Genomic DNA, 27,818 nt, shown 5'->3' on the forward strand with positions numbered 1-27,818 from the left:
AGGACCTACAATTTAAACTAAAGGTTGCAAACTAAGTCCATAGGCTAAATTCAGACCACAGATGGGTTTTGCTTTCCCTGCATAGTATTGTTTTTTTGTTTGTTTGTTTGTTATTTTGGTCTTTATTGACTTTGTTACCAACATTTAACAATTGGAGAATTTCATATAAAATTCTGGATTCCCAGCTTCTCTTAAACAGTCAGATACTAACAACACTGAGCCTGAATTCCCATTCTGGTAGCAATCAGCTGAGTTGAGTAATAGCTGCCACCTTTGGAGAAGGAAATGGCAACCCACTCCAGTATTCTTGCCTGGAGAATCCCATGGACAGAGGAGCCTAGTGGGCTACAGTCCATGGGATTGCAAGAATCAGACACGACCGAGCAACTAAACCTACCTTGGAAAGAATATATGCTCTCCTGGTCACCACAGCCCCCACCACTCCCTATTGCTTTTGGCCTTTCATTTATGCTACCATCCTTGCTTTGGTAGGTATTAGAATTTGCAAGTCTCCTGTTTCTCTGTAGTTTCTGCATCAGTACATATGCTTTCAAAAACATTTCACAGTTTTTCTCAGATTACAGCAAATGAAAAACTGCATATATAATGTGTGTTCTGATTCATATATCTGCATATGTAATGTGTATTCTGATTAATCTAGAAGTAAATCTATACAGTTATAAAATGTTTTGTTTAATTTAGAGAAAAAAGTTGACATTAATTTGCATGTCATTTTACTTTTAAAAAGTCAATTTCAATGCCTGAATTCAATTGCATTTATATAAAATCAAAAACACTTATTTTCAATATCCCAAACTTAACCTCAAAGCTCAATCCATTTAAACTTTTTCAGTTAAAATCATTCATTAATTAAATCTAATGAGCTCTAGTCTCCCTAACACTGAAGTTAGAGTTTAAAAATAAGTTTAGCACTTAAGGAGGCACATCCACTGCTTCAGGTCACTTGGATATTCTTTAGTGTGCATGGTATTTAAAAGTAACATTCAGTACAGAAAATACCCCAGATATTTGAAACACCACTCTGATGATTTTCATTTTCCATGTTGAAAACCCAGGACAAATCACATGATATGGCCCCCATCTTTCCAACAACCCTATGACATTTTCCTTGTAGAAAAAAATACAGATAAAACATGCATCATGAGCAGCCCTGAAGGAAGGGGGCAAAATTCACCAAAGGGTGACTTAAACTGAAGAGGGGGTGTTACTGGCAGGCAATATCAAAATGTACTTTAGAATCATGGGTTGCCCTCCTTGTCCCTTACATCTCTGTTAACCACCCATTCTTTTTTTCCATTACAACCTAAAAGGTATGAAGCCTGGAGCAATATGGTGTCTCTGGTTGCAACTTAGCTGAAATTGTCATATATATGAAGTATAAATCTTAAGAGTTTCAAATACTTTAAAAATGTATTTTTAGAGTAAAAACAATTTCAAATATTTTAGAACTAGTATCATGCCTACAGCGTATATATCTGTGCCTAATGCTTAGAAAGATTCCAGGAGATTAGAATGCCTGGGTTGTTTTTTGGTTTGTTTGTTTGTTTTGGTTTTTTTGCATTCTTGCTATAGCACACTTAATAGCCTGTGCTGCCCTGCAAAAGTGAATGTACCTTCCTAAGCATTTCAGAGCCACAGGGCAGGTGAATTACTTTCCCATTATTTTACATAGGTGACATTATTTTTATGTCAGTGAACTTACTCAACCCCCATCAACTTTGTAGGCTTTCTCTAGCTTCTGCTTTAGTTCCCAGGAAAGGAGATGCTTTCTATGGTGGAAGTCATCTCCCACCTGTGTGATCCTGGGATCCACTCTCAGTTAATACAGTATATATGAATGATCATTAACTGGCAATAGTGAAACTGTGAAGACCCCAATTAACTAAAACCCTCAAATAGATAGATGGGTTCTAATCAGGTGTTTGGATTTTATTATTAATTAAGGATTAAGCAATATTCAATATTTGCTGCCAAAAATTTTAAACAGTTCTACTTTCCTACCTTAGTAAGTATAGTACAGGGAACAAAGTTATCGAAGTTGGGCTGAATCTGTACAGGATCCAGGGCATTCCCAGGAAGTTGATTTTTAAAAAATAAACACATAAATACCTGTTAACAGCTTGTTTTCTTGTCATTTGCCTCTTCCTTCTAAAAGGAGAGTGTAGCAAAAAATAAATAAATAAAACTGGTTAATTGAGAGTTCTGGTTAGTTAGTTTCCAATTAATCAAGGCTTTATTATATTTTACAAAAAAAATCTTCTTAAATTCTGCAGAAATTTTAAATAGGTTACACACAATAAAACACCAGCAGGGAAGACACAAAGAAAGTAGGAAAGCCTGAATTGCTATCAGATAGTGTTTTAAATATATGAATAATGTTATTACATTTCTGGTCTAATCCCCACTGAGTAAAGAATAATGCTAAATGTCATGTGGTTTAGGGCTTTTCTATGTATGAAGGCAAGGAAATATCATTATAGATTTATGTTGAAGAAAATGGCCTCGGGTCATACCAATTTCAAAAAATGACTCAGGAATATTGTGTCTTTTCCCTTTCTCTCAAGAGTCTTCTTTCCCATCCCATTGGGTATGCCAATACTTTTTAGGGAAAAGAATCCTTTCTAATTTTTTTCTCTCATTTTTATCAGGCCAACAGGATGATAAAAGCAAGCCAGTATCAATGCTATGCCTTAATTTCCTAAACATAGAGCCATTAATCACACAGCTCACTATATACTTATTTCTGAAGCAATACTGAACTATCTTACATCTTCCCCAAAAGGGTTATGCACACACACACACACACACACACACACACACACACACACACACACTCAGACACATACACATATACAGTCATACACACATCTGCACAAAATAAGTTAAACATACAAAAGAGATTGATAAAAACCCATGTAATCATCTTAGTTAACAAAATAACCATTCTTTCTAACAGTATAATAGTTCCCAGTGCTTCTATACCCTTTAAGAACAATGAAATTTAAAATGATAAGCTGGGGGAAAAAAAAAACTGTCAGTAATGTAATTTGGCTATTTTGAGCCTTATTGCATTTCTTAGTAGTACAGAAACAGGAATCTCCCTCTAATATCCACTACAAATATATATGGTCAGTTCATCACCCCTTCAAAATCTCTCCTAATAGCCTTTTTATTAAGATTCCTTTCACGTCTTTCATTGTTTTTGAAAGGCAACTGCTTTCCTGCTTAAAGGTCTATAGAAAGATTTTTTAAATAAACCACAGATGCAAATATATATCTGAGGTTGCTGAGGAAAGGAGGTGGCAGTGAAGGAAAGAGAGCATTTTTCACCTACTCCTGTGTCTGTCACTTAATTGTCAGAACTATTTGTTTTTGTTTTATAGCTCACTTACCCAACCTGTTTTGAAATTACATTTTCTTAAAGTAGAATATACTCATACATACCAAGTCAATGATAATGCATACTTCCTTAATCTAGTGGGCTTTATATTGGAGGACTTTTTTCCCTTTCACCAGAGATCCTCCTTCTTTAACTATAAAACTTTCTGAACTCAACAGAACTTTTTTGACTGCCACCATATGTACATAATTATGCTAAGTTAAGAAAAAATAATTTAAATTTTCTATAGCTTAAGTTTCATAGATTATTCAAAATAGATTTTGAATTTACCAAATTCTGAAACATTCTTATTAGAATTATCCAATAAATATATAAATATCCATGAGCTAACTGTCCTTTTATTAAGGATTTTAAAATTTATTAGAAAATTAGGAGTTTACCTTGACTTTTGAAAATTTCTCATTTGTCTTGTCAGTTGTTTAAGAATGTATTTTACAATACTGCCTAAAACTAGTTATAACTCCAGGACCTTAGGGACCATGAGTTAAATACATATACTTTATTTTTGACATTCAAAATAAAACATGACTTCTACATTTCTGAATTTGTTCAGAAACAGTACCATTCAATCAAAGTAGTTGCCATATAGTCAAAATTCCAAAAGGTCAATAAAACATTTTCTATAGTTTAATAAATGTAAAATGATTGTACACCTTAAAAACGCACAAATTGGGCTTCCATGGTGGCTCAGTAGTGAAGAATCCACAGGAGACATGAGTTTGATCCCTGGTCTAGGAAGATTCTACATGCCAAAAAGCAACTAAGCCTGTGTGCCACAAATATTGAGCCTGTGGTCTAGAGAATGGGAACTGTGACTACAGAGACCACGTGCATCAACTACTGAAGCTCCTGTGCCCTACAGCCCAGCTCTGCAACAAGAGAAGCCACCGCAATGAGAAGCCAGCACACTGCAACTAGTAAGTAGCCCCCACTCATCATCGCAAGTAGAGAAAGCCCATGCACAGCAACAAAGACCAGCCAAACAAATAGATAAATAAAATGATTATTTAAAAACATACAAATTTTGTCAGCTACCTCAATAAAACTAGAAAAAATGTTTCCTATGCTTTTAAATGAGAGTCAGCGATTAACTTGCACATATTGCCATACTTTAGAGACTACTAAATTCGGCTTTAGCTGTTCCTCATGCAGACAAGATCACTGAGTCATGTAATGTGTTTTCCTGGCCCAATGCAATAAACAAAATGCTGATTTGGGAAACAAATGTAATAAATATGTCCTACCCTGCCTCTACCTCTAACTTTATCTGTAGGGGATAAATGACAAGTAAATCTGTGTTGGTAATTTTTTTTTTTTTTTTTAGTTTCTCTTTGGAGATGTGATTACATCATGGTAAAGGGTAACTGTTACATTTCCACTGTTGGAACCTTTAGGAAACTTTCTTCAGTCTAATAACTTTCTTCATTTTATATGCCAACTCTTACTCCACAGCAGCTTTTAGAAACCTGTTTAATTTCTTTAGGGATCCTGGAAATTCTTTGACAAGACTGTATGTCAAAAGAAAAAGGAGCTGAACTTACTTTTCATTTTAAAAATATAAAAATAGAGGCCTGGATATTCTAGGCCTACTTAAGTTTCCAGAGGACATCCAAACAGCCTCTTGATCACTTAAGTTGCCAAAGGCATGGTCTTCTCATTCAAGAACCCAAACAATAAAACAACTTCCTCCTTTCCTCCATAAAATTCAGAAATTTACTTTTCCTAGAACTATTTAAGGATAACAAAAATTTTGGTCATATTAAATATGTTTCTTCTGAAATACTTTTGTGCATGAGCTTGACTTTAAAAAGTCAGTTGGATTTAAAGTCAGTCTAAAGGGGAGAAAAGGAAAATTAAATATGGGATGGACTGGTAGTTGATAAATGAGCTTACAGCATTTTAAATTTTTGTAAGAAGGGGGTATCAATACATATATACTGTAAATAGTAAAAAAAATGAATTCTAATTATTAGATAACATATCTAAAATTATTCCTATTTTATCAAGCTTTAAACATCAAAATTCCTCAAAAGCTTCATAAATTTTAAACCATTTATTGTTGTGGAATATTTGTCCACAATAGTTCTGTTGGAAATGTTTTTCTTTACAATCTTGTTATCCATGATTGTAAGTTTGGCTAGAGAAAACATGAGTGACCCTTTGAATCCTGTTCTTGGTCCATTTGGGAGTTCTAGCCAGCCTTTCATAAGAGACTTTTTAAACCCTGTTTACACTAGTTATATTTCATGTCTGCTGGTTGATGATTATGTCTTTCTATAGTATATTCAGTGTGACTCACAGAAAACACTAAGGAAATGCTCAATAAGCCAAAGCAAACATTTATGGTAGATGTACATTAAAGCCCCTGAGACACTGAGTGCAATCGCTGCTTTATCAGCTTTTAGTTAACTTGTTTTTGATGATTTGATAACACACTGAGGCAATCGTAAATTAGCCTAATTCTAAATAGTATGCTGCCTACATAAAGAAGTTAGTGGCAGTCTCCAATTCTAAATTACTGAATAAAATGGTGTTTCCTTCATAGCATTTATAGCAATGTGTAAATATTTTATCTATTTATGTAGTTTAGATCTATTTTTTCTTTTGAAATAGCATTTCCATTGAAGAATGAGTTTAGGTTTCTTGTTCACAAAGTAAGCATTCAGTAAAAAGTTGTCAAATGAACAGGAAATTAGTTATGTAATGTGACAATTTACTCATTTAAATCCATCATTGTAGAGTCTTCAAGCTTATTTTAATAAAATATATCTTAAGAACATATTTCTTCTATGCTACACTGATTTACATCATTTATGATGGGGCTTAATTTCTATAAGGACAGTCAGGGTGTTTTAGAATTAGTAAACTTTCAGTGAGTAGCTAAAGTTGATCAGAAATATCATGAGCTTAAATTTAATTAATGGCATCAAATATTCTGAACTTTTGATAGGTAAAAATATAGAATCATTATGAAGTTACTCAGGAGAGAAAGAATAGTTTGAAATTTATTTTAATTATACCTTTACTTTTTTTTAACATTTGGCTTATTTGTTTAGTGAAGCTTAAATTAAATGTGAAACACTGACAGTTCTATAGGCAGAACTCAGCTAAGCTGTTTCTAACAAAATGAATTCATTTGCCAGTTGATCATCCTGATAATCCTATCTGGTTTAGTCTTGCTGCAGATGAAGACAGTCAAGCATGGTCAGAGCAAAAGAATCTTGATCTGGATATGCTCTCAATGTAATGGTAAGGGGCAGGAGTGGGAATAAAGAAAATTTTGTATCTGAAAGTCTATTAAGTCCCTTGCATTCCTCCCTTGATTTAATCTCTGACAAGGACCACTCTACCATCATAAAATAAAATAAGATTAAACTAAAAGCATATGATCACCAATTAAGACATGAGAGGCAGGTACTTAACATTACAAATTATTATATTTTGATATAGCTCCTTTTTGAACTCAGAATCTCATTAAATAATAATATCTTATTTAGATTTACAGTAACAAAATACCCTACTGTTACATAGTTTTACAATTCTCATCATTAACTAATGCAGTACAACTACTCTATATGCAAAAGTGGGTTCAAAACACTATCCCATCTGTATATATGTAGAAACAGAGACTGAAGGGTTTTTAATCCGATTCAGTGCTCTTCCACTTCCTATTGTTGATAATATTTATCTGAGTATGAATGAAATACCCCCTTCTCCTTGATATTTCTTCCTTGATCATTTTATCACTTTCATAATATGTAAAGAACCAACTTCTTTAAGAGTTAAGGGAAGCTCTTCAAATGTAGTTATAATTGATATCTAACAGTTTGTGTACTGATCCCACAGAGGCCACTTTTATCTCCTTGATAGCACCTTCTTAGCTTAACATACATCTACAAATACTTACAGATCATCAACTATGTACAAAAGGCTCTTTGCTACGGGGCTATGGAGAGTACAAAAATCTTCAAACACATTCCCTGTTATCAAGTATATTGTAATCTGAAATGAGAGATATATCGTAGTCACAAATTATTGCATGGAAAGTCTGCAAGTAGTAAACTCCACATGATTTCCTGGAATAGAATAGGAACTCAAAAATATCTAATTAATTAAAGTTGAATGCTAATAGCTTAAGAATTTAATAGCTATAACAAACTAATAGCTATATGAATTTAGATGAAGGCATCATTTATATCTAGAGTGATAACTATAAGAATTTAAAAGCTATAACAAACTAATAGCTATACGAATTTAGATGAAGGCATCACTTATATCTAGAGTGATAGCTATAAGAATTTAACAGCTATAACAAACTAATAGCTATATGAATTTAGATGAAGGCATCACTTATATCTAGAGTGATAGCTATATGTATTTAACAGCTATAACAAACTAATAGCTATATGAATTTAGATGAAAAAGTAGTAAAAGGAATCCAGATAGGAAAAGAAGAATTGAAACTCTCGCTGTTTCCAGATGACATGATCCTCTACATAGAAAACCCTAAAGACTCTACCAGAAAATTACTAGAGCTAATCAACGAATATAGTAAAGTTGCAGGATATAAAATTAGCACACAGAAATCCCTTGCATTCCTATATGCTAACAATGAGAAAACAGAAAGAGAAATTAAGGAAACAATACCATTCACCATTGCAACAAAAAGAATAAAATACTTAGGAGTATATCTACCTAAAGAAACAAAAGACCTATACATAGAAAACTATAAAACACTGATGAAAGAAATCAAACAGGACACAAACAGATAGAGAAATATACTGTGTTCATGGATTGTAAGAATCAATATTGTCAAAATGGCTATACTACCCAAAGCAATCTATAGATTCAATGCAATCCCTATCAAGCTACCAACGGTATTTTTCACAGAACTAGAACAAATAATTTCACAATTTGTATGGAAATACAAAAGAAAAAACTCAAATAGTCAAAGCAATCTTGAGAAAGAAGAATGGAACTGGAGAAATCAACCTGCCTGACTTCAGGCTCTACTACAAAGCCACAGTCATCAAGACAGTATGGTACTGGCACAAAGACAGAAATATACATCAATGGAACAGAATAGAAAGCCCAGAGATAAATCCACGAACCTATGGACACCTTATCTTTGACAAAGGAGGCAAGGATATACAATGGAAAAAAGACAACCTCTTTAACAAGTGGTGCTGAGAAAACTGGTCAACCACTTGTAAAAGAATGAAACTAGAACACTTTCTAACACCATACACAAAAATAAACTCAAAATGGATTAAAGATTAAATATAAGACCAGAGACTATAAAACTCCTAGAGGAGAACATAGGTAAAACACTCTCTGACATAAATCACAGCAGGATCCTCTATGACCCACCTCCCAGAATATTGGAAATAAAAGCAAAAATAAACAAATGGGACCTAATTAAACTTAAAAGCTTTTGCACAACAAAGGAAACTATAATCAAGGTGAAAAGACAGCCTTCAGAATGGGAGAAAATAATAGCAAAGGAAGCAACAGACAAAGGATTAATCTCAAAAATATACAAGCAACTCCTGCAGCTCAATTCCAGAAAAATAAATGACCCAATCAAAAAATGGGCCAAAGAACTAAACAGACATTTCTCCAAAGAAGACATACAGATGGCTAACAAACACATGAAAAGATGCTCAACATCACTCATTATCAGAGAAATGCAAATCAAAACCACAATGAGGTACCATTACACGCCAGTCAGGATGGCTGCTATCCAAAAGTCTACAAGCAATAAATGCTGGAGAGGGTGTGGAGGAAAGGGAAGCCTCTTACACTGTTGGTGGGAATGCAAACTAGTACAGCCGCTATGGAGAACAGTGTGGAGCTTTCTTTAAAAACTGTAATTAGAACTGCCATATGACCCAGCAATCCCACTTCTGGGCATACACACTGAAGAAACCAGATCTAAATGAATTTTTAAACAACAACCTATTCTGTAAGCAATAGTATTAACAGAAAGAACATTGAACAAGACATAAGGAGACTTGGTACTAGTATCAACTATGCAAGTGTATGATGCTGTATGTTTAACTGATGATGCTGTTAAAGTGCTCCACTCAATATGCCAGCAAATTTGGAAAACTCAGCAGTGGCCACAGGACTGGAAAAGGTCAGTTTTCATTCCAATTCCAAAGAAGGGAAATGCCAAAGAATGTTCAAAGTACTGCACAATTATACTCGTGTCACATGCTAGCAAAGTAATGCTCAAAATTCTCCAAGCCAGGCTTCAACAGTACATGAACTGAGAATTTCCAGATGTTCAAGCTGGATTTAGAAAAGGAAGAGGAACCAGAGATCAGATTGCCAAATTCTTTGGATCATACAAAAAGCAACAGAGTTCCAGAAAAACATCTACTTCTGCTTGATTGACTACACCAAAGCCTTTGACTGTGTGGATCACAATAAACTATGGAAAATTCTGACAGAGATGGGAATACCAGACCACCTTACCTGCCTCCTGAGAAACCTATTTGCAGGTCAAGAAGCAACACTTAGAACCAAATATGGAACAATCGACTGGTTCCAAATTGGGAAAGAAGTATGTCAAGGCTGTATATTTTCACCCTGCTTACTTAACTTATATGCAAAATACATCATGCCAGGCTGGATGAAGCACAAGCTGGAACCAAGATTGCCGAAAGAAGTATCAATAACCTCAGATATACAGGTGACACCACCCTTATGGCAGAAATTGAAGAAGAACTAAACAGCCTCTTGATGAAAGTGAAAGAGGAGAGTAAAAATGTTGGCTTAAACCTCAATGTTCAAAAAATGAAGATCATGGCATCTGGTCCCATCACTTTAAGGCAAATGGGGAAACAACAGAAACAGTGACAGACTTTATTTTCTTGGCTCCAAAATCACTGCAGATGGTGACTGCAGCCATGACATCAAAAGACGCTTGCTCTTTGATAGAAAAGCTATGACAAAACTAGACAGTGTATTAAAAAGCAGAGACATTCCCTTGCCAACAAAGTCCATCTAGTCAAAGCTAGGTATTTCCAGTAGTTATGTATGGATGTGAGAGTTGGATCATAAAGAGCTGAGCACTGAGGAACTGATGCTTTTGAACTGTGGTGTTGGAGAAGACTCTTGACAGTCCCTTTGACTGCAGGGAGATTAAACCTGTCCATCCTGAAGGAAATCTATCCTGAATTGGAAGGACTGATGCCAAGTCTGAAACTCCAGTACTTTGTCACCTAATGCGAAGAACTGACTCATTGGAAAAGACCCTGATGCTAGGAAAGATTGAAGGCAGGAGAAGGAGACGACAGAAGTGAGATGGTTGGATGGAATCACCAAGTCGAAGGACATGAGTTTGAGTGAGCTCCAGGAGTTGGTGATGGACATGGAAACCTGGCATGCTGCAACACATGGTGTCGCAAAGAGTCAGACACAAACGAGCAACTAAGCTGACTGATACAACTGTATGTGTGACCATGAACAAATGACTTGCCCTTTCTAGATCCCAATATCCTTATTTGTAAAACTGGGGTTGGATAAATCGACCTCTCTGGTCCATCAAGCTCAAATAACTTTGTGGTTCTCTGTCTTTTGAGTTGCCAACTACCTGCCTAAAATACAGATAGATTAAATTAAAATTTATCTGAGAAGTTAGTAGCTATTGCAACATAGTTGCCACTCCAGAGACATATTTCTTTCTTAATTCATAATAAGTTATTGTGATGCCTGTCAGTGGTATTCACCTAAGGGACATATCTTTTCTATGTTCCAGAAAAGTACTGAAGGAAAATTCTTCAGACATTTTACCTCAGAAAATAAATCAGTAGAGTGTTGTTCTGTTTGTTGCTACAGAAAAATTGACTTTAAATCCTGAGGAGTACAAATAGTTTGCTTCAGCAAATTTCACTTCTACTGAATTTATACATCTCTTCTGCAACTATCTGTATTGTAATAAAAACAGAATTGGGACCCTCTTGGTGGTCTAGTGGCTAAAATTCCATGCTCCCAATGCAGGGGGCCCAGGTTCTATCCCTGGTCAGGGAACTAGATCCCACATGCTGAAACTAAGCGCAGCCAAAAACAAAACAGAGTTGACATTATATGTATGTTGAAGTCAGTTTATTTTCAATTAAGTCTTCTTCAAGTGTTCTCTTTCAAGATTATAGAAATTCATAATTATATTCTGTTCTGGGTTCTGTCTTCACAGCTAATATCTGGTAGTCCTAAAGTCAATCTAATTCCATTTTTCCAATGCTACATCTTTTTTAAAAATATGGTAACTAGAACTAACCATAACACTCTAAGTAAGGTTATAGGAATGCTATAATTTCATCATCTATCCCACAGAATTTTAGATCTTTCTTTTAACCCTGAAAAAGTGAAAGTTAAAAGTGAAATTGTTAGTTGCTTAGTTGTGTCCAACTTTTTGCGACCCCATGGACTGTAGCCTGTCAGGCTCCTCTGCCCATTGAATTTGCCAGGCAAGAACACTGGAATGGGTAGCCATTCCCTTCTTCAAGGGGTCTTTCCTGATCCACAGACTGAACCTGGGTCTCCTGTATTGTAGGCAGATTTTTTACTGTCTGAGCAACCAGGAATAACCCTGAATGTAGGTAAAAAAAAAAAAAAACTGTCATTCATCAATAACATCATAGTATTTTTCATTTCTTCTTTAGACAGTTAGTTTTATCTGGAACCTCTTGATCGGAAAATTTCCATAAATAGAAAAAATGAATGACATAGTTTGCCTAACAGTTACACAGAGAAAAACACACCACTCCCACCAACTGCTGTCTACCATCCCACTTCCTCCCCCTCAGATAAAAATGAAAAGACCTAACAGTATGTACATTTTCAAATACTTATTGATATGTTCAACACTATCTAACCCCATGTGTATCTGCTGGCTTTATTACATAAAACACAAACAACTAAAAGTAAGAACCATAACTAATGCATATTTCCTTATAGTGTCTAACAAAAGACCATCTAAACAAAACCTCTAAAACAAAGTGGTGAAAATGAACACTTAAAAGGGCTGTGAAACTTTCTGGTCCTTATCTCTGCTGTGAGTAAGTTCTTCTATCCCTTTCTAATAGTAAAATGGAGTCAAACAATATGCTGGTCTTAACATTAACCTTGGTTGCTTCAATTTTTTTTTTTTTGCATTTTTTAAACATATAAACTAACAATGGCTCCTTCCTTTCTACTCACATAGCACTTTGTGATTGCCTTTGCTATAACATTCAGTCATATGTGCATCTCTCTCACTAGACTGTGATACCGTGAAAGCAACAAAACCTAGCTACTTAACATCATTTTGATAACAAAACCAGCTGTAACATTATAAAATATGATTAAAGTCTTCAGTTCAGTTCAGTCACTCAGTCGTGTCCGACTCTTTGCAACCCCATGAATTGCAGCATGCCAGGCCTCCCTGTCCATCACCAGCTCCCGGAGTTTACTCAAACTCATGCCCATCGAGTTGGTGATGCCATCCAGCCATCTCATCCTCTGCTGTCCCCTTCTCCTCCTGCCCCCAATCCCTCCCAGCATTAGGGTCTTTTAGTAGACACATGTTTGATAAAAAGTATTTGAGGTCATAATATTTATTTCAAATGTAACTGTCAAGATCAAGTTCATTTTTCCAGGTCTTATATAAAATATTTGATGCAATATTTCTTTTTAATGTAAATTTAAAACTATTCTTCATTTTTTATTATGCTTATTATTCCCCAGATTTTAATCTATACTACTAAAGTCTTTATGAACACAGTTCAATTTTTTTTACACTATCTGATTTTATTACTTTTTGTCTTGTTGCAATGCCATGAATTATGAATTATAGAAATTTTCCTCCAACTGACATTTCCTTCCCTAAGTATTATTGTTGTGGTCTTTCCATACTTTCCAAAGTTAGTTTTCTCTTGCCTCAAAAGTGTTCCATATCATCTCACTCAGGTTTCTTTAATACAAGTTTTTGTCTTTATCATTTGATCTCAATAAAATAATTATTTCTCCTTGGTGAAAAGCCAATATTCTGACACTGTTTTGTATTTCAGATAACATTTTTACCATTTTAGCAAAATCAAACAGACCCACCAATAAGGCTTCAAACAAAATTTCCAATATATGAATACCTAGGCAGCTCATTAGGGTTATGATTAGCACTAATTTAATACAAATGAAGGCTGTTAGCTATTTCACTACCTAATATTTTCTTTTGGCTATTCTCTGTTTAAGTGATTAAATGGCATTTTTCTCTCCTTTTCAGAAGTTGTCTGTATTATTCCTTTTATATATTTACCCTCTTCACTTTGTAAATTTATTAGAGGTTACTTTCATAACTGTCTTCTCAAATAATGCATAGCATCTTCCTTATTCATTCATAGCTAGGTACATATTCCATCTGTTAGAAGGTATGCCCCCTTAAGCCTAAAATTTCACCAGGCATGCATTTTTTTCTCTAAATGTTTATCAGCAATACTGTCACAGGGTTTTGAAGAAAACTCTTCCTATCAAATTATCTCTCTCTCAATTCAAACAAAATTTTAAAAGAATGAAAAAAATAACAATGAAAGAGTGAAAGAAAGGAACTTCACTCTTCACTTATTTATACAAATATGAACCATAGCTAATAGAAATGATTCAGTACATATGTTGTAGATCCTTTCCACCCATAACATCATACTTCTCCTAGTGTCTCTTTAGAAAGAAAGTGAAATAAAGTGAAGTCACTCAGTCATGTCTGACTCTTTGCGACCCCATGGACTGTAGCCTACCAGGCTCCTCCCTCCATGGGATTCTCCAGGCAAGAGTACTGGAGTGGGTTGCCATTTCCTTCTCCAGGGGTCTTCCCAACTCAGGGATCGAACCAGGGTCTCCCACATTCCAGACAGACGCTTTAACCTCTGAGCCACCAGGGAAGCCCATTATTTAGGACCTCTCCCGATCTGTCACAGCTGGAGTGCTTCTGCACGGTCCCCACGTCCAAGGTAAGAGAAACCCAAGTAAGAAGGTGGGTGTTGCCACAGGGCATCAAAGGGAAGACACACTGAAACCATAATCAAAGAAAGCTAGCCAATTTGATCACACAGACACAGCTTTGTCTAACTCAAGGAAACTAAGCCATGCCATGTGGGGCCACCCAAGATGGACAGGTCAAGGTAGAGAGGTCTGACAGAATGTGGTCCACTGGAGAAGGGAATGGCAAACCACTTCAGTATTCTTTCCTTCAGAACCCCATGAACAGTATAAAAAGGCAAAAAGATAGGACACTGAAAGATGAACTCCCCAGGTCGGTAGGTGCCCAATATGCTACTGGAGATCAGTGGAGAAATAACTCCAGAAAGAATGAAGGGATGGAGCCAAAGCAAAAACAATACCCAGTTGTGGATGGGACTGGTGATAGAAGCAATGTCCAATGCTATAAAGAGCAATATTGCATAGAAACCTGGAATGTTAGGTCCATGAATCAAGGCAAATTGGAAGTGGTCAAACAGGAGATGGTAAGAGTGAACGTCAACATTCTAGGAATCAGCAAACTAAGATGGATTGGAATGGGTGAATTTAACTCAGATGACTATTATATCTACCACTGTGGGCAGGAATCCCTTAGAGGAAATGAAGTAGCCAACATGGTCAACAAAAGAATCTGAAATGCAGTACTTGGATGCAATCTCAAAAATGATGGAATGATCTCTGTTTGTTTCCAAGACAAACCATAAAAATATCATGGTAATCCAAGCCTATGCCCCAGCCAGTAAGGCTGAAGAAGCTGAAGTTGAATGGTTCTATGAAGACCTGCAAGACCTTTTAGAACTAACACCCAAAAAAGATGTCCTTTTCATTATAGGGGACTGGAATACCAAAGTAGGTAGTCGGGAAACACCTGGAGTAACAGACAAATTTGGCCTTGGAGTACAAAATAAAGCAGGACAAAGGCTAATAGAGTTTTGCCAAGAGAACACACTGGTCATAGCAAACACCCTCTTCCAACAACACAAGAGAAGAGTCTACACATGAACATCACCAGATGGTCAACACTGAAATCAGATTGATTATATTCTTAGCAGCCAAAGATGGAGAAGCTCTGTACAGTCAGCAAAAACAAGACCAGGAGCTGACTGTGGCTCAGATCATTAACTCCTTATTGGCAAATTCAGACTAAAATTGAAAAAAGTAGGGAAAACCACAAGACCATTCAGGTACGACCTAAATGAAATCCCTTAAGATTACACAGTGGAAATGAGAAATAGATTTAAGGGCCTAGATCTGATACAGAGTGCCTGCTGAACTATGGACAGAGGTTTGTGACACTGTACAGGAGATAGGGATTAAGACCATCCCCATGGAAAAGAAATGCAGAAAAGCAAAATGGCTGTCTGAGGAGTCCTTACAAACAGCTGTGAAAAGAAGAGAAGTGAAAAGCAAAGGAGAAAAGGAAAGATATTCCCATTTGAATGCAGAGTTCCAAAGAATAGCAAGGAGACATTCATTAAAAAAAAAAGCCCTCCTTAGCGATCAATGCAAAGAAATAGAGGAAAACAACAGAATGGGAAAGACTAGAGATCTCTTCAAGAAAATGAGAGATACCAAGGGAACATTTCATGCAAAGATGGGCTCGATAAAGGACAGAAATGGTACAGACCTAACAGAAGCAGAAGATATTAAGAAGAGGTGGCAAGAATACACGGAAGAAGTGTACAAAAAAGATCTTCATGACCCAGATAGTCACTATGGTGTGATCACTCACCTCGCGTCAGACATCCTGGAATGTGAAGTCAAATGGGCCTTAGAAAGCATCACTACGAACAAAGCTAGTGGATGTGACGGAATTCCAGTTGAGCTATTTCAAATCCTGAAAGATGATGCTGTGAAGGTGCTGCACTCAATATGCCAGAAAATTCGGAAAACTCAACAGTGGCTACAGGACAGGAAAAGGTCAGTTTTCATTCCAATCCCAAAGAAAGGTAATGCCAAAGAATGCTCAAACTACTGCACAATTGCACTCATCTCAACGCTAGTAAAGTAATGCTCAAAATTCTCCAAGCCAGGCTTCAGCAATACGTGAACCGTGAACTTCCAGATGTTCAAGCTGGTTTTAGAAAAGGCAGAGGAACCAGAGATCAAATTGCCAAGATCCTCTGGATCATCGAAAAAGCAAGCGAGTTCCAGAAAAACATCTATTTCTGCTCTATTGACTATGCCAAAGCCTTTGACTGTGTGGATCACAATAAACTGGAAAATTCTTAAAGAGATGGGAACACCAGACCATCTGACCTGCCTCTTGAGAAACCTATATGCAGGTCAGGAAGCCACAGTTAGAACTGGACATGGACCAACAGACTGGTTCCAAATAGGAAAAGGAGCATGTCAAGGCTATATATTGTCATCCTGCTTATTTAACTTATATGCAGAGTACATCACGAGAAACTCTGGGCTGGAGGAAGCACAAGCTCGAATCAAGATTGCTGGGAGATAACCTCAGATATGCAGATGACACCACCTTTATGGCAGAAAGTGAAGAGGAACTAAAAAGCCTCTTGATGAAAGTGAAAGAGGAGAGTGAAAAACTTGGCTTAAAGCTCAACATTCAGAAAACTAAGATCATGGCATCTGATCCCATCACTTCATGGCAAATAGATGGGGAAACAGTGGAAACAGTGTCATACTTTTTTTTTGGGGGGGGGGCTGTAAAATCACTGCAGATGGTGATTGCAGCCATGAAATTAAAAGACGCTTACTCCTTGGAAGCAAAGTTATGACCAACCTAGATAGCATATTAAAAAGCAGAGACATTACTTTGCCAACAAATGTCCATCTGGTCAAGGCTATGGTTTTTCCAGTGGTCATGTATGGATGTGAGAGTTGGACTGTGAGGAAAGCTGAGCACTGAAAAATTGATGCTTTTGAACTGTGGTGTTGGACAAGACTCGTGAGAGTCCCTTGGACTGCAAGGAGATCCAACCGGTCCATCCTAAAGGAGATAAGCCCTGGGTGTTCTTTGGAAGGACTGATGTTGAAACTGAAACTTCAATACTTTGGTCACCTCATGTGAGGAGCTGACTCATTGGAAAAGACCCTAATGCTGGGAAGGATTGGGGGCGGCAGGTGGAGGGGACGACAGAGGATGAGATGGCTGAATGGCATCACCAACTCAATGGACATGAGTTTTGGTAGACTCCGGGAGTTGGTGATGGACAGGGAGGCCTGGCGTTCTGCGATTCATGGGGTCGCAAAGAGTCGGACATGACTGAGCAACTGAACTTAACTGAACTGACTGATTATTGCATTCTTTCTCTTCCACACTGTAGAACATGTAGCTCTCTTCACACTGAAAATGAATAGATTTCAGACTGCCTCCTCATCTCTCCAAGCGAACTAGGCCTTCCCTTTTTTCCTTCTACCCACTGTAGCAATCCTACATGTGATCTTCAGCCTTTTACTCTGCTTACTTGTAATGCTCTTGGCCTTACAGTGATCACATCTTGAAGAATATTTTTGTATCTGTGAATGCTTCCTCCTAAGACTCACATCAAGTGGCAATGAAAGACCACCCAGTTATATCTTTTTTTCACCCAGTTATTTCTGAAGGTGTATTCCTATTAAGAAACAATATATTTTTTTTCCTTGCTCACAAATAGCATGTCCTTTCCACCCCACATTCACTATTTACCCATTACAACCTACAGCAAACCAAAATTTTAAAAATCAATAGCAATGTCACAATACAAGAAGACAGGTCTTAAATTCTTCATACACAAATTACAGAGCATTTAGAAATGGAGAAAATTCAAAAACATTCAAAGCTTTGACTTTCTTTTAAAAGCATCATTTAGCAACTGGCAAATCTACACTATCTTAGAGTCATGGTCTTTTCAAAGTTCAGTAAATATGTAACATATTGTAGTTATAAGCAGTTCTGTTTACAAAGGTTCTAGAAAAAGGAGAGATTGATTAAGTGTCTTAGAAAACATAAAAGTGTGTTTTCCTTTCACCTAAAACAATTATTATAATGAAGTGGGGGAATGTCAAGAAAGTAAGACTTTTCTTTCCTTTGCAAATGAATTCCCCCAAATTATATGTTTTAATGGTATATTGCTTATGAATTTTTTTCAAAACAAACCTCCTTTTTAAACTTCATTTTATTTAGTATATTATCTCATATTTGTTTTAATTTATTTAAAAGATGTTAGTGAAAATTCATCACCTTTATAGACTTTACCCATAGACTTTTTTAAAGTTTATTTTTTAGCCATCTGCATTTTATGTCAATTCTGCTTATATACATATACATATACATATATACAGACATATATACACACCTATATACATTATAATTCAATGACTTCCATTATTAAAATTAATGCTCTAAAAATACTCTCTCTCTCTCTGGATATATACCTCACAGTATAACTGAAATCATGGACTAGTCTAAATTTTACATTTATCTTTGCCCTGGGCCATAATGACTATGTAAACTCTCAACACTTTCTCAATTGAATATTTAAGTTTCTAGCATTGTTCTAAAGACCAACACTCATTAAATACACAATGAATATTTGTCCAATGAAAAGCAAAAATAATCCAAGGATTTTTCTGACAAAATTCAATATGTTTGACTATAGGTATAATCATTTGGAGGTATTAAAGAGATTTACTAATAGGATCAGATGTTCATTTACTATTTCATATTTGGTACCATCAAGGTAACATCTGGTAAGTAAACTTTCTTATTTCTGAATTTTTAAATGAGTGGTGGTCTCTATTACTTTTTAAATGCTGCAAAAGAAATCCTTTGAATCTGTACTTCCATGGAGAAAATGGATATAAATTAGTATGTATTCTTCTATTCAACCTCATTTTCATGTCAAAATATTCAACATTCTGTCATATGATACAAGCTGTACACTGGGCTTAGAATATTTTATAAAAATGAATAGTTTATTAAGTTTATATCTTTTGTAATAATACAAATATGCTTGTATCTACTGAATAAAAAATTATAAAGTCATTGTACACCAATTAAGTTCACTGTATCTTGACACCTTGCAAATAAAGCCCTTGTTTAAACACTATACTTAATTATGAAACAATTTTATATTGCAGAGGGAAAAAATGTTAGCAAAATGAATAATAATCTTGCTATGATTATACACACTGAAACATCATTACATCTCTCTTTATCCTGTGATAAGATATCAAGAAAATCACTGGAATTCTCATTTTGAAATATTGGGATCAAATAATGCAATAAAAATTATTGAATAGAAAAAATCATATATAAGCCAAAAGTTATCATTATTTCAATAACCACCATCCTTAGATACCAACCACATATTTTAAAACTATAATATCAAGTAATAGTTGCAATTTGCCTCTGGTGATCTTAAACACTCCAATTAAAACAATAATGACAAAAAATAGGCAGAAGGTCTACACACAAAATAATAAAATTATGTATAATATTATAAATTTTATATTGTTACTGAAAGATGCTTCACAAGCAGGTACACTTTAAAGGGTTTTTCAAATTTTAGCAAATTGCCAGATGGGGCAGAAAAAAAGACAAGCTGTTCTTTCATTTCCAGAAGGTTATTTCAGATTTTATATGTGTTCTGAACTAATAATATTGTTGTTAATAATGGATTTTTCAAAGGTCCCGAAGAATAACAATGTATACTATACCTCAAAATACACTCATCTGCAAAAAAATGCAGATCCAAAAAAAATTCTGGATCATTGTTAAAAGAAGTTACAAAACCGAAAGAGACTCACAGACTTAAGGAATTTCTGGTTGCTAGTGGGGGAAGGAATAGTTAGGGGGTTTGAGATGGATAGGTACACATTGCACACATATTTAAAATGCATAACCAACAAGGACCTACTGTATAGCACATATAACTCTGCTCAATATTACATGGCAGCCTGAAAGAGAGGGAAGTCTGGGGGAGAATGGATACATGTATATGTATGGCTGAGTCCCCTTCACTGTTCATCTGAAACTATCACAACATTGTTAATTGGTGATACCCCAATACAAAATAAAAGGTTTAAGAAAAATAAAACAAATATTAAGTTACCACTAAATATTATTTAGCATGTAAGTTTTGCTTCTTCTAATGTCATTGGGGTAAAAGTGTTTTTTGAAAAAGTTATTTATTGGTCATATATCTTACTTTTTTAGTTCAAACTTTTTGCTTTGGAAATCATTTATCATTGGCTTTTTAAAGTTTTTCATTACCAAAAAGATGAAAAGAGACTCAATCTCTTCTTAGGAAAGGATGGGAGGGAAATGCACACAAATCAAAAAGGAATGTACATTAGCTGCAAGCCTTTGGAAGAATAACAATCCCGTAAATAACACTACTGCGCTATTAAACAATAGGGTGAAAATATGCATTTTGTTGATACTATAAAATGTAAAGGTATGTTTTTTCCTTAAATCTTTATAAGGTGCTCAAAAATGAAAAATTTGTTGATCTTGTTTTCTTGGGGAAAAAACAGAAAAATGTATTGTTAGAAACGTCCATTCTAATCCATGTGCTTGGATAAGTGTTTCACTCTTATGCTCCATCTATCTCTTCTCCAGTGCTTTATATAAAGATGCCAACAGAACAGAAATATGAAGTTCAGAAGGAAACATCCTTGGGAAAGAGATCATTCTGCAGAGTGGTAATGATCTTGATATAGAAACATCTGATACTATATTATTATCCTACAAATGCTTATAATGTCTCTAGGAAGAGAAGACATATAGATATGTAACAAAATGGATACCATTATATGGATGCTATGCAAACAATGAATATTTAAATAGAGGAAAACAATCTTAAAGGAACCACAAATCTAAAATGAAAAGATAAATCAAATGTGCAGGGGGAATCATTCTAGTCAATTGAAATCAGAATTTAACACTTTCTTATCTTACCTTCCTTTAGTCTTCTACATGACCACACAAGTTTATGATTCCTTTCCTTGCCCTAAGGATATCAGAAAATCCTGTGTTCAAGATGTCACAGATTTTGAAGGTGGACATTTTTAATGTATAATATTAAAATTGAGCTCAGCTCACGGATGACATTTCCATATGAAACTTGTATTGCAATATATTTCATCTTAATTCTTCATTTGACTTTGAATTTTTCAAGTTGATAATAGCATTTATATTCTTCATCAGAACCAACATAAATTCATCTTAATTGTAATAAAATTATCTGTAAGAACCTAAAGATATCCTTTTTAGCTAAGAACACATAAGGTAAACCATGATGGTCATATTGATTCCTTTCTCTTGTGGCATATTCTTTACTGATACATAACATCCATTAACATCTCACTTCCTACTGGCTATGCAACCTGGCTCTATGACACTAACTCATCATTTTCAAAGATCTGATCTGAACATTTTAAAAATGGAAATTTTAATGATATTCTGCAGGCCTAGTTTCTTACCCAAGGAGCTGAAGGTTCCATTCAACCTCCATTCATCAGATTGCTACTAGAATTGTTATAGAGTAACACTTATATAACTGTTAAAATTGACTTTCTATAGAAAGTGCATAACATTTCAGTCTTAACACCATGTTCACAGCATCCTTTCACCAGTCACTAGCAAAACAGAGACTATAATTTTTTTTTCTTTTTTCAATCAAGAATAATCAAAGATGAGTTGAGAGGAAGAATGGGGTCCTAAGAGGAGCTTTTTCCCTACCCAGTTTTGTTACCATGCTGCTGGGCAGTCCTTCTGGCTGAAATTCTCATGATGAGTCTGTTCCATACTGTTTGCAGGAAGCCAAATATTAGAGGTTAAAAAGAAGAGAATTATCAGAGCAGGGTTGGAGGGGCTCTATCACAATTCTATTAAATACTACCCAGATCTGGAGTGTGTGTGTGTGTGTGTGTGTGTGTGTGTGTGTGTGTGATAATTTGGAAAACACATTTTTTTCTCAACTAAATCTACTCTGACTAGTACTGTAAACAAGTTTATTTAATCACTGGATAAAGTGACTGGAAGAAACACACAAATTCAGAGAGCCCTAGCTAGTAATGCAGATCTTCTAATGAGAATTGTTTCTATCTCTTACAACTTGGCTGAAAGATTCAATTAGTTCTTTGTTTAATTATTATTATTATTATCATTATTATTATTATATCAATTTCAGGTATACAACATTGTAGTTCAACATCTATATACACCACAGAGGGATCACTACAACAAGTTTAGTTACCATCCATTACCATACAGTTGACTCCATTCACCCACCCTCAAACTCCAATCTGTTCTCCATATCTATGTGCTCATTTTCATTTGTTGTAGTTTGTTTTAATATTCCACAAATGAGTGAAATCATATGCTATTTGTCTTTCTTCATTTGGCTTATTTCACTTAGAATAATACCCTCAAGGTCCATCCATGTTGTCACAAATGGCATAATTTCATCTCTTATATGGTTGAGTAGTATTCCATCATATATATATATATATATATATATATATAATATTTATATATAGATATATATTCCATATTCCTTAATATTTCATCCATCAATGAACACTTCAGTTGTTTCCATGTCTTGGCTATTGTAAACAATGCTGCCATGAACATTAGGTTTATGTATCTTTCAAATTAGTGTTTTCATGTTCTTTGGATAAATACCCAGAAGTGGAATAACTGGGTCATTTGGTAGCTCTGGTCTTAATTTTTTGAGGTATCTCCATACTGTTTTCCATAATGACTGCACCAATTTTTAGTCCCACCAACAGTGTACAGATGTGTCCTTTTCTCCACAACTTCTCCATCATTTGTCTTTTCAATAATCACAACTCTAACAAGTGTGAGGTGACATCTTGTGATTCTGACTTGCATTTTACTAGTAATTAGTGATGTTGAATATGTTTTCATATACTTGTTTGCCATCTGTATATCTTCTTTGAAAAAGTGTCTACTGGGATATTATTTGCTCATTCTTAATTGATTTCTTTGCTGCTGAGTTGTATGAGCTCTTTATTTATTTTGGATATTAATCCCTTGGATATATGATTTGCAAATATCTTATCCTATTCAGTAGACTGCATTTTCATTTTGATGATGCTTTTCTTGGCTATATAGAAGTTGGTTTTTACTCTGATATAGTTCCACTTGCTTAATTTTGCTTTTGTTTCCCTTGCCTTTGAAGTCAAATTCACAAAAATATCTCTAAGATTGAAGTCAATGTGGTTATCACCTAGATTTTCCTCCAAGAACTTTATGGCTTCAGGACTTACATTCAAGTCTTTAATCCACTTTGAATTAATTTTTGTGTATGTTATAAAAGGACGGCTGTCCTTTTACAACATACACAGTTTTCCCAACACCATCTAAGAGACTGTCCTTCCTCCATTATATGTTCTTTGCTCCTGTATCATAGATTAATTGTCAATATATGTGTGGGTTTATTTCTGGGCTCCCCATTGGGTTCCACTAAACTGTCATTTCTGTGCCACAGATTAATTGTTCATATATGTGTGGGTTTATTTCTGAGCTCCCCATTGGGTTTCATTAAACTGTCGTTTTTGTGCCAGTGCTACACTGTTTTTCATTACTGTAGCTTTGTAGTGTACTTTGAAACCAGGTGATATGATATATCCAGTTTTGTTCTTTCTCAAGAATATTTTGACTATTCAAGGTCTTCTGTGGTTCCATAAAAATATGATGGTTATTTGTTCTAGTTCTGTGAAATATACCATTGACATTTTGATAAGGATTGTATTATATCTATAGATTGGGTAGAATGGATATTTTAACAATATTCATTCTTCCAATCTATGAGTACAGAGTTTTTCAGTTTTGGTCTCTTCTTCAATTTCTTCCATTAATGTCATTAGTTTTCAGTGTACAGGTCTTTCATCTCCTTGGTTAAACTTTTTCCTAGGTATTTTATTCTTTTTTAATGGAATTGCAAATGGAGTCATTTCCTTAATTTCACTGAGAGTTTGTTAAGAATGTATAGAAATGCCACAGGTTTCTGTGTATGGATTTTCTATTCTGAAACTTTACTGAATTCCTTCATTAGTTCTACCAGTCTTTTGGTGTAATCTTTAGGGTTTTCTATATATTATCATCTCATCTGTAAGAAGGGCTTCCCTCATAGCTCAGTTAGTGAAGAATCCACCTGCAATATAGGAGACCCCAGTTCGATTCCCTGGGTCAGGAAGATCCATTGGAGAAGAGATAGGCTACCCATTCCAGTATTCTTGGGCTTCTTTTGTGGCTCAGCTGGTAAGGAATTGGCCTGCAATGCGGGAAACCTGGGTTCAATCCCTGGCTTGGGAAGATCCCCTGGAGAAGAGAAGAGAAGAGGCCAGCATTCTGGCCTGGAGAATTCCAAGGACTGTATAGTCCATGGGGTTGCAAAGAGTTAGACATGATTGAGCAACTTTAACTTTCACTTCACTTTCACTTTCATCTGTAAAAAGTGACAGTTGTACTTTTCTATTTTAAATGCCTTTTAATTTCTTTTTTCTTGCCTAACTGCTATGGTTAAGACTTCCAATACTATGTTGAATAAAAGTGGCAAGAATAGGCATCTTTGTCTTGTTCCTGACCTTAGAGGAAAAGCTTTTAGTTTTTCACCATTGAATAGGATACTAACTGTGGACATGTCAGATAAGGCCTTTATTATGTTGAGGCATATTGACTCTATGACCACTCTGTGGAGAGTTCTTACCACAAATGGATGTTGAATTTTGTCAAAAGCATTTTACGTAACTATTGAAATGATCCTATATTTGTATCCTTCATTTTGTTAATCACACTAATTGATTTGTAGATTTTAAACCATCCTTGCATCCTTAGAATAAATCCCACTTCATCATGGTGTATGATCATTCTAATGCATTTTTGGATTAGGTTTGCTAGTATTTTGCTGGAGATTTTTGCATCATGTTCATCAAGGATACTGGACTGTAACTTTCATTTTTGCGGTCTCCTTGTCTGCTTCTGATCTTCGGTAATGCTTCATAAAATGTGTTTGGAAGGTTTCTCTCCACTTCAATATTTTTTTGTAAGAATGTGAGAAGGATTGGTATTGAATCTTCTTTTCAATATTTTGGAGAATTCACCAGTGAGGCTATCTGGTCTTTGGCTTTTGTTGGCTGGGAGCTTTTTGACTACTGTTTTAATCTCCTTGTTAGTAATCAGTCTATTCAGATTTTCTATTTCTTCATAAACATTCTTATAAGATTGTACATTTCTAGTAATTTACATTTCTTATAGGTTGCCCAATTTGTCAGTAGAATCATTTCTATACAGAAATATTGGTGTTAAGCAAATATTAAATAACACACTACACCAGAGTTTATTCAAATCATAATCTGAAACAAAACTCTGTAGGGGAAAAACAGAGGGGTGAGGTAGGTGGGGAGAAGACAGGAAGAATGAGAAAAGATAAAATATGTTGTGAAGAAGAGAGCAACCCATAAGTCTAGTGTCTTCACTGCCTATAATTCCCACCTCCCAATACACACAGACATGCACACACACACCCTTTATCTGCCCAGCAAACTCCTGCCATTGCCTTCTCCTATAATTTACTACTTTTCCCTATTTCTTAAAAAAAAAAAAATATTTGGGAGGATAAACACTTTACAACGGTGTGTTTTTTCTGCCATACAATGTGAATCAGCCATATATCCCCTCTCTCTGAATCCTCCCTCCTACCCCTGACCTTGCTCTTTCCCACTCTACACTGCATTTTTTCCCCTCCTTGGTGACTTTATTTCTTAACTGGTTTTCCTCTTTTTCTTTCCTCATTGGAAATGTTTACTATTGTTGTTCAGTCATTAAGTTGTGTCCAACACTTTGTAACCCAATAGACCACAGTACTCTGGGTTCCTCTGTCCTCCACTGTCTTCCAGTTTTCCCAGATTCACGTTCATTGAGTGAGTGACGCTATCTAATCACCTTATACTCTGCTGCCCCCTTCTCCTTTTGCCTTCATTCTTTCCAAGTATCAGGGTCATTTCCAATGAGTCAACTCTTTGCTTCAGGTGGCCAAAATATTGGAGCTTCAGCTTCAACAACAGTTCTTCCAAAGAATATTCAGGTTTGATTTCCTTGACAATTGACTGGTTTAATTTCCTGGCAGTCCAAGGGACTCTCAAGAGTCTTCTCCAGCACCACAGTTTGAAGGCATCAATTCTTTGGCACTCAACCTTCTTTATGGACCAGCCCTAACATCCATACATGACAACTGGAAATACCATACCTTTGGCTATATGAACTTTCTGTGGCAAAGTGGTGTCTTTGCTTTCTAATATGCTCTCTAGGTTTGCCATAGCTTTCCTTCTAAGGAGCAAGGGTATTTTAATTTCATGGCTGCAGTCACCATCCACAGTGATTTTGGAGCCCAAGAAAATAAAATCTGTTACTGCTTCCACTTTTCCCCCTTCTATTTGAAGTGACTGGACTAAATGCCATGATCTTAGTTCTTTGAATATTGAGTTTCAATACAGCTTTCTCACTCTCTCCTTTCATCCTTATCAAGAGGCTCATTAGTTCCTCTTCACTTTCTGCCATAAGAGTGGTATCATCTGCATATCTGAGGTGGTCGATATTTCTCCCAGCAGTCTTGATTCCAGCTTGTGACTCATCCAGCCCAATATTTTGCATGATATACTCTGTATATAAGTTAAATCAGCAGGGTGACAATATACAGCCTTGTCACATTCCTTTCTGAATTTTGAACCAGTCAATTGTTCCATGGCTGACTGTAACTGTTGCTTCTTGATCCTCATACAGGTTTCTCAGGAGACAGGTAAGGTGTATTCTCATCTCTAAGAATTTTCCACAGTTTGTTGTGATGCACACAGTTAAAGGCTTTAACAATGAAGAAGAAGTAGATATTTTTCTGGAGATCCCTTGCTTTCTCCGTGATCCAAGGAATGTTGGCAATTTGCTCTCTGGTCCCTCTGCCTCTTTGAAACCCAGCTTGTACATCTGGAAGTTTTCAATTCGCATACTGCTAAAACCTAGCTTGAAGGATTTTGAACATAACCTTGCTAGCATGTGAAATGAGTGCAATTGTATACTAGTTTGAACATTCTTTGGCATTGGAACATTCTTTAGGATTGGAATGAAAACTGATCTTTTCCAGTCCTGTGTCCACTGCTAAGTTTTCCAAATTTGCTGGCATATTGAGTGCAGCAATTTCACAGCATGATCTTTTAAGATTTTAAATAGCTTAGCTGGAATTCCATCACCTCCACCAGCTTAGTTGATAGTAAAGCTTCCTAAGGCTCACTTGACTTCACACTGCAGGATGTCTGGCTCTAGGTGAGTGACCACATGATCCTGGTTATCCTGGTCATTAAGACCTTTTCTTGTATAGTTCTTCTGTGTATTCTTGCCACTTCTTCTTAT

At 35.6% G+C, this 27,818-nt stretch overlaps 1 protein-coding gene across 1 annotated transcript in view; it reads right to left on the minus strand.

Moving 5' to 3' along the window:
* DACH2 (dachshund family transcription factor 2) overlaps positions 1-27,818 on the minus strand; it is a 750,043-nt gene that overhangs the window by 578,815 nt on the left and 143,410 nt on the right. Inside the window, exon 2 of the mRNA XM_043459522.1 lies at positions 2,131-2,169. Coding sequence (XP_043315457.1) covers positions 2,131-2,169 — 39 coding nt within the window. The remainder of the gene's footprint in view (positions 1-2,130; positions 2,170-27,818) is intronic.

Source organism: Cervus canadensis, chromosome X (assembly GCF_019320065.1).
Source record: "Cervus canadensis isolate Bull #8, Minnesota chromosome X, ASM1932006v1, whole genome shotgun sequence".
NCBI lineage: Eukaryota > Metazoa > Chordata > Mammalia > Artiodactyla > Cervidae > Cervus > Cervus canadensis.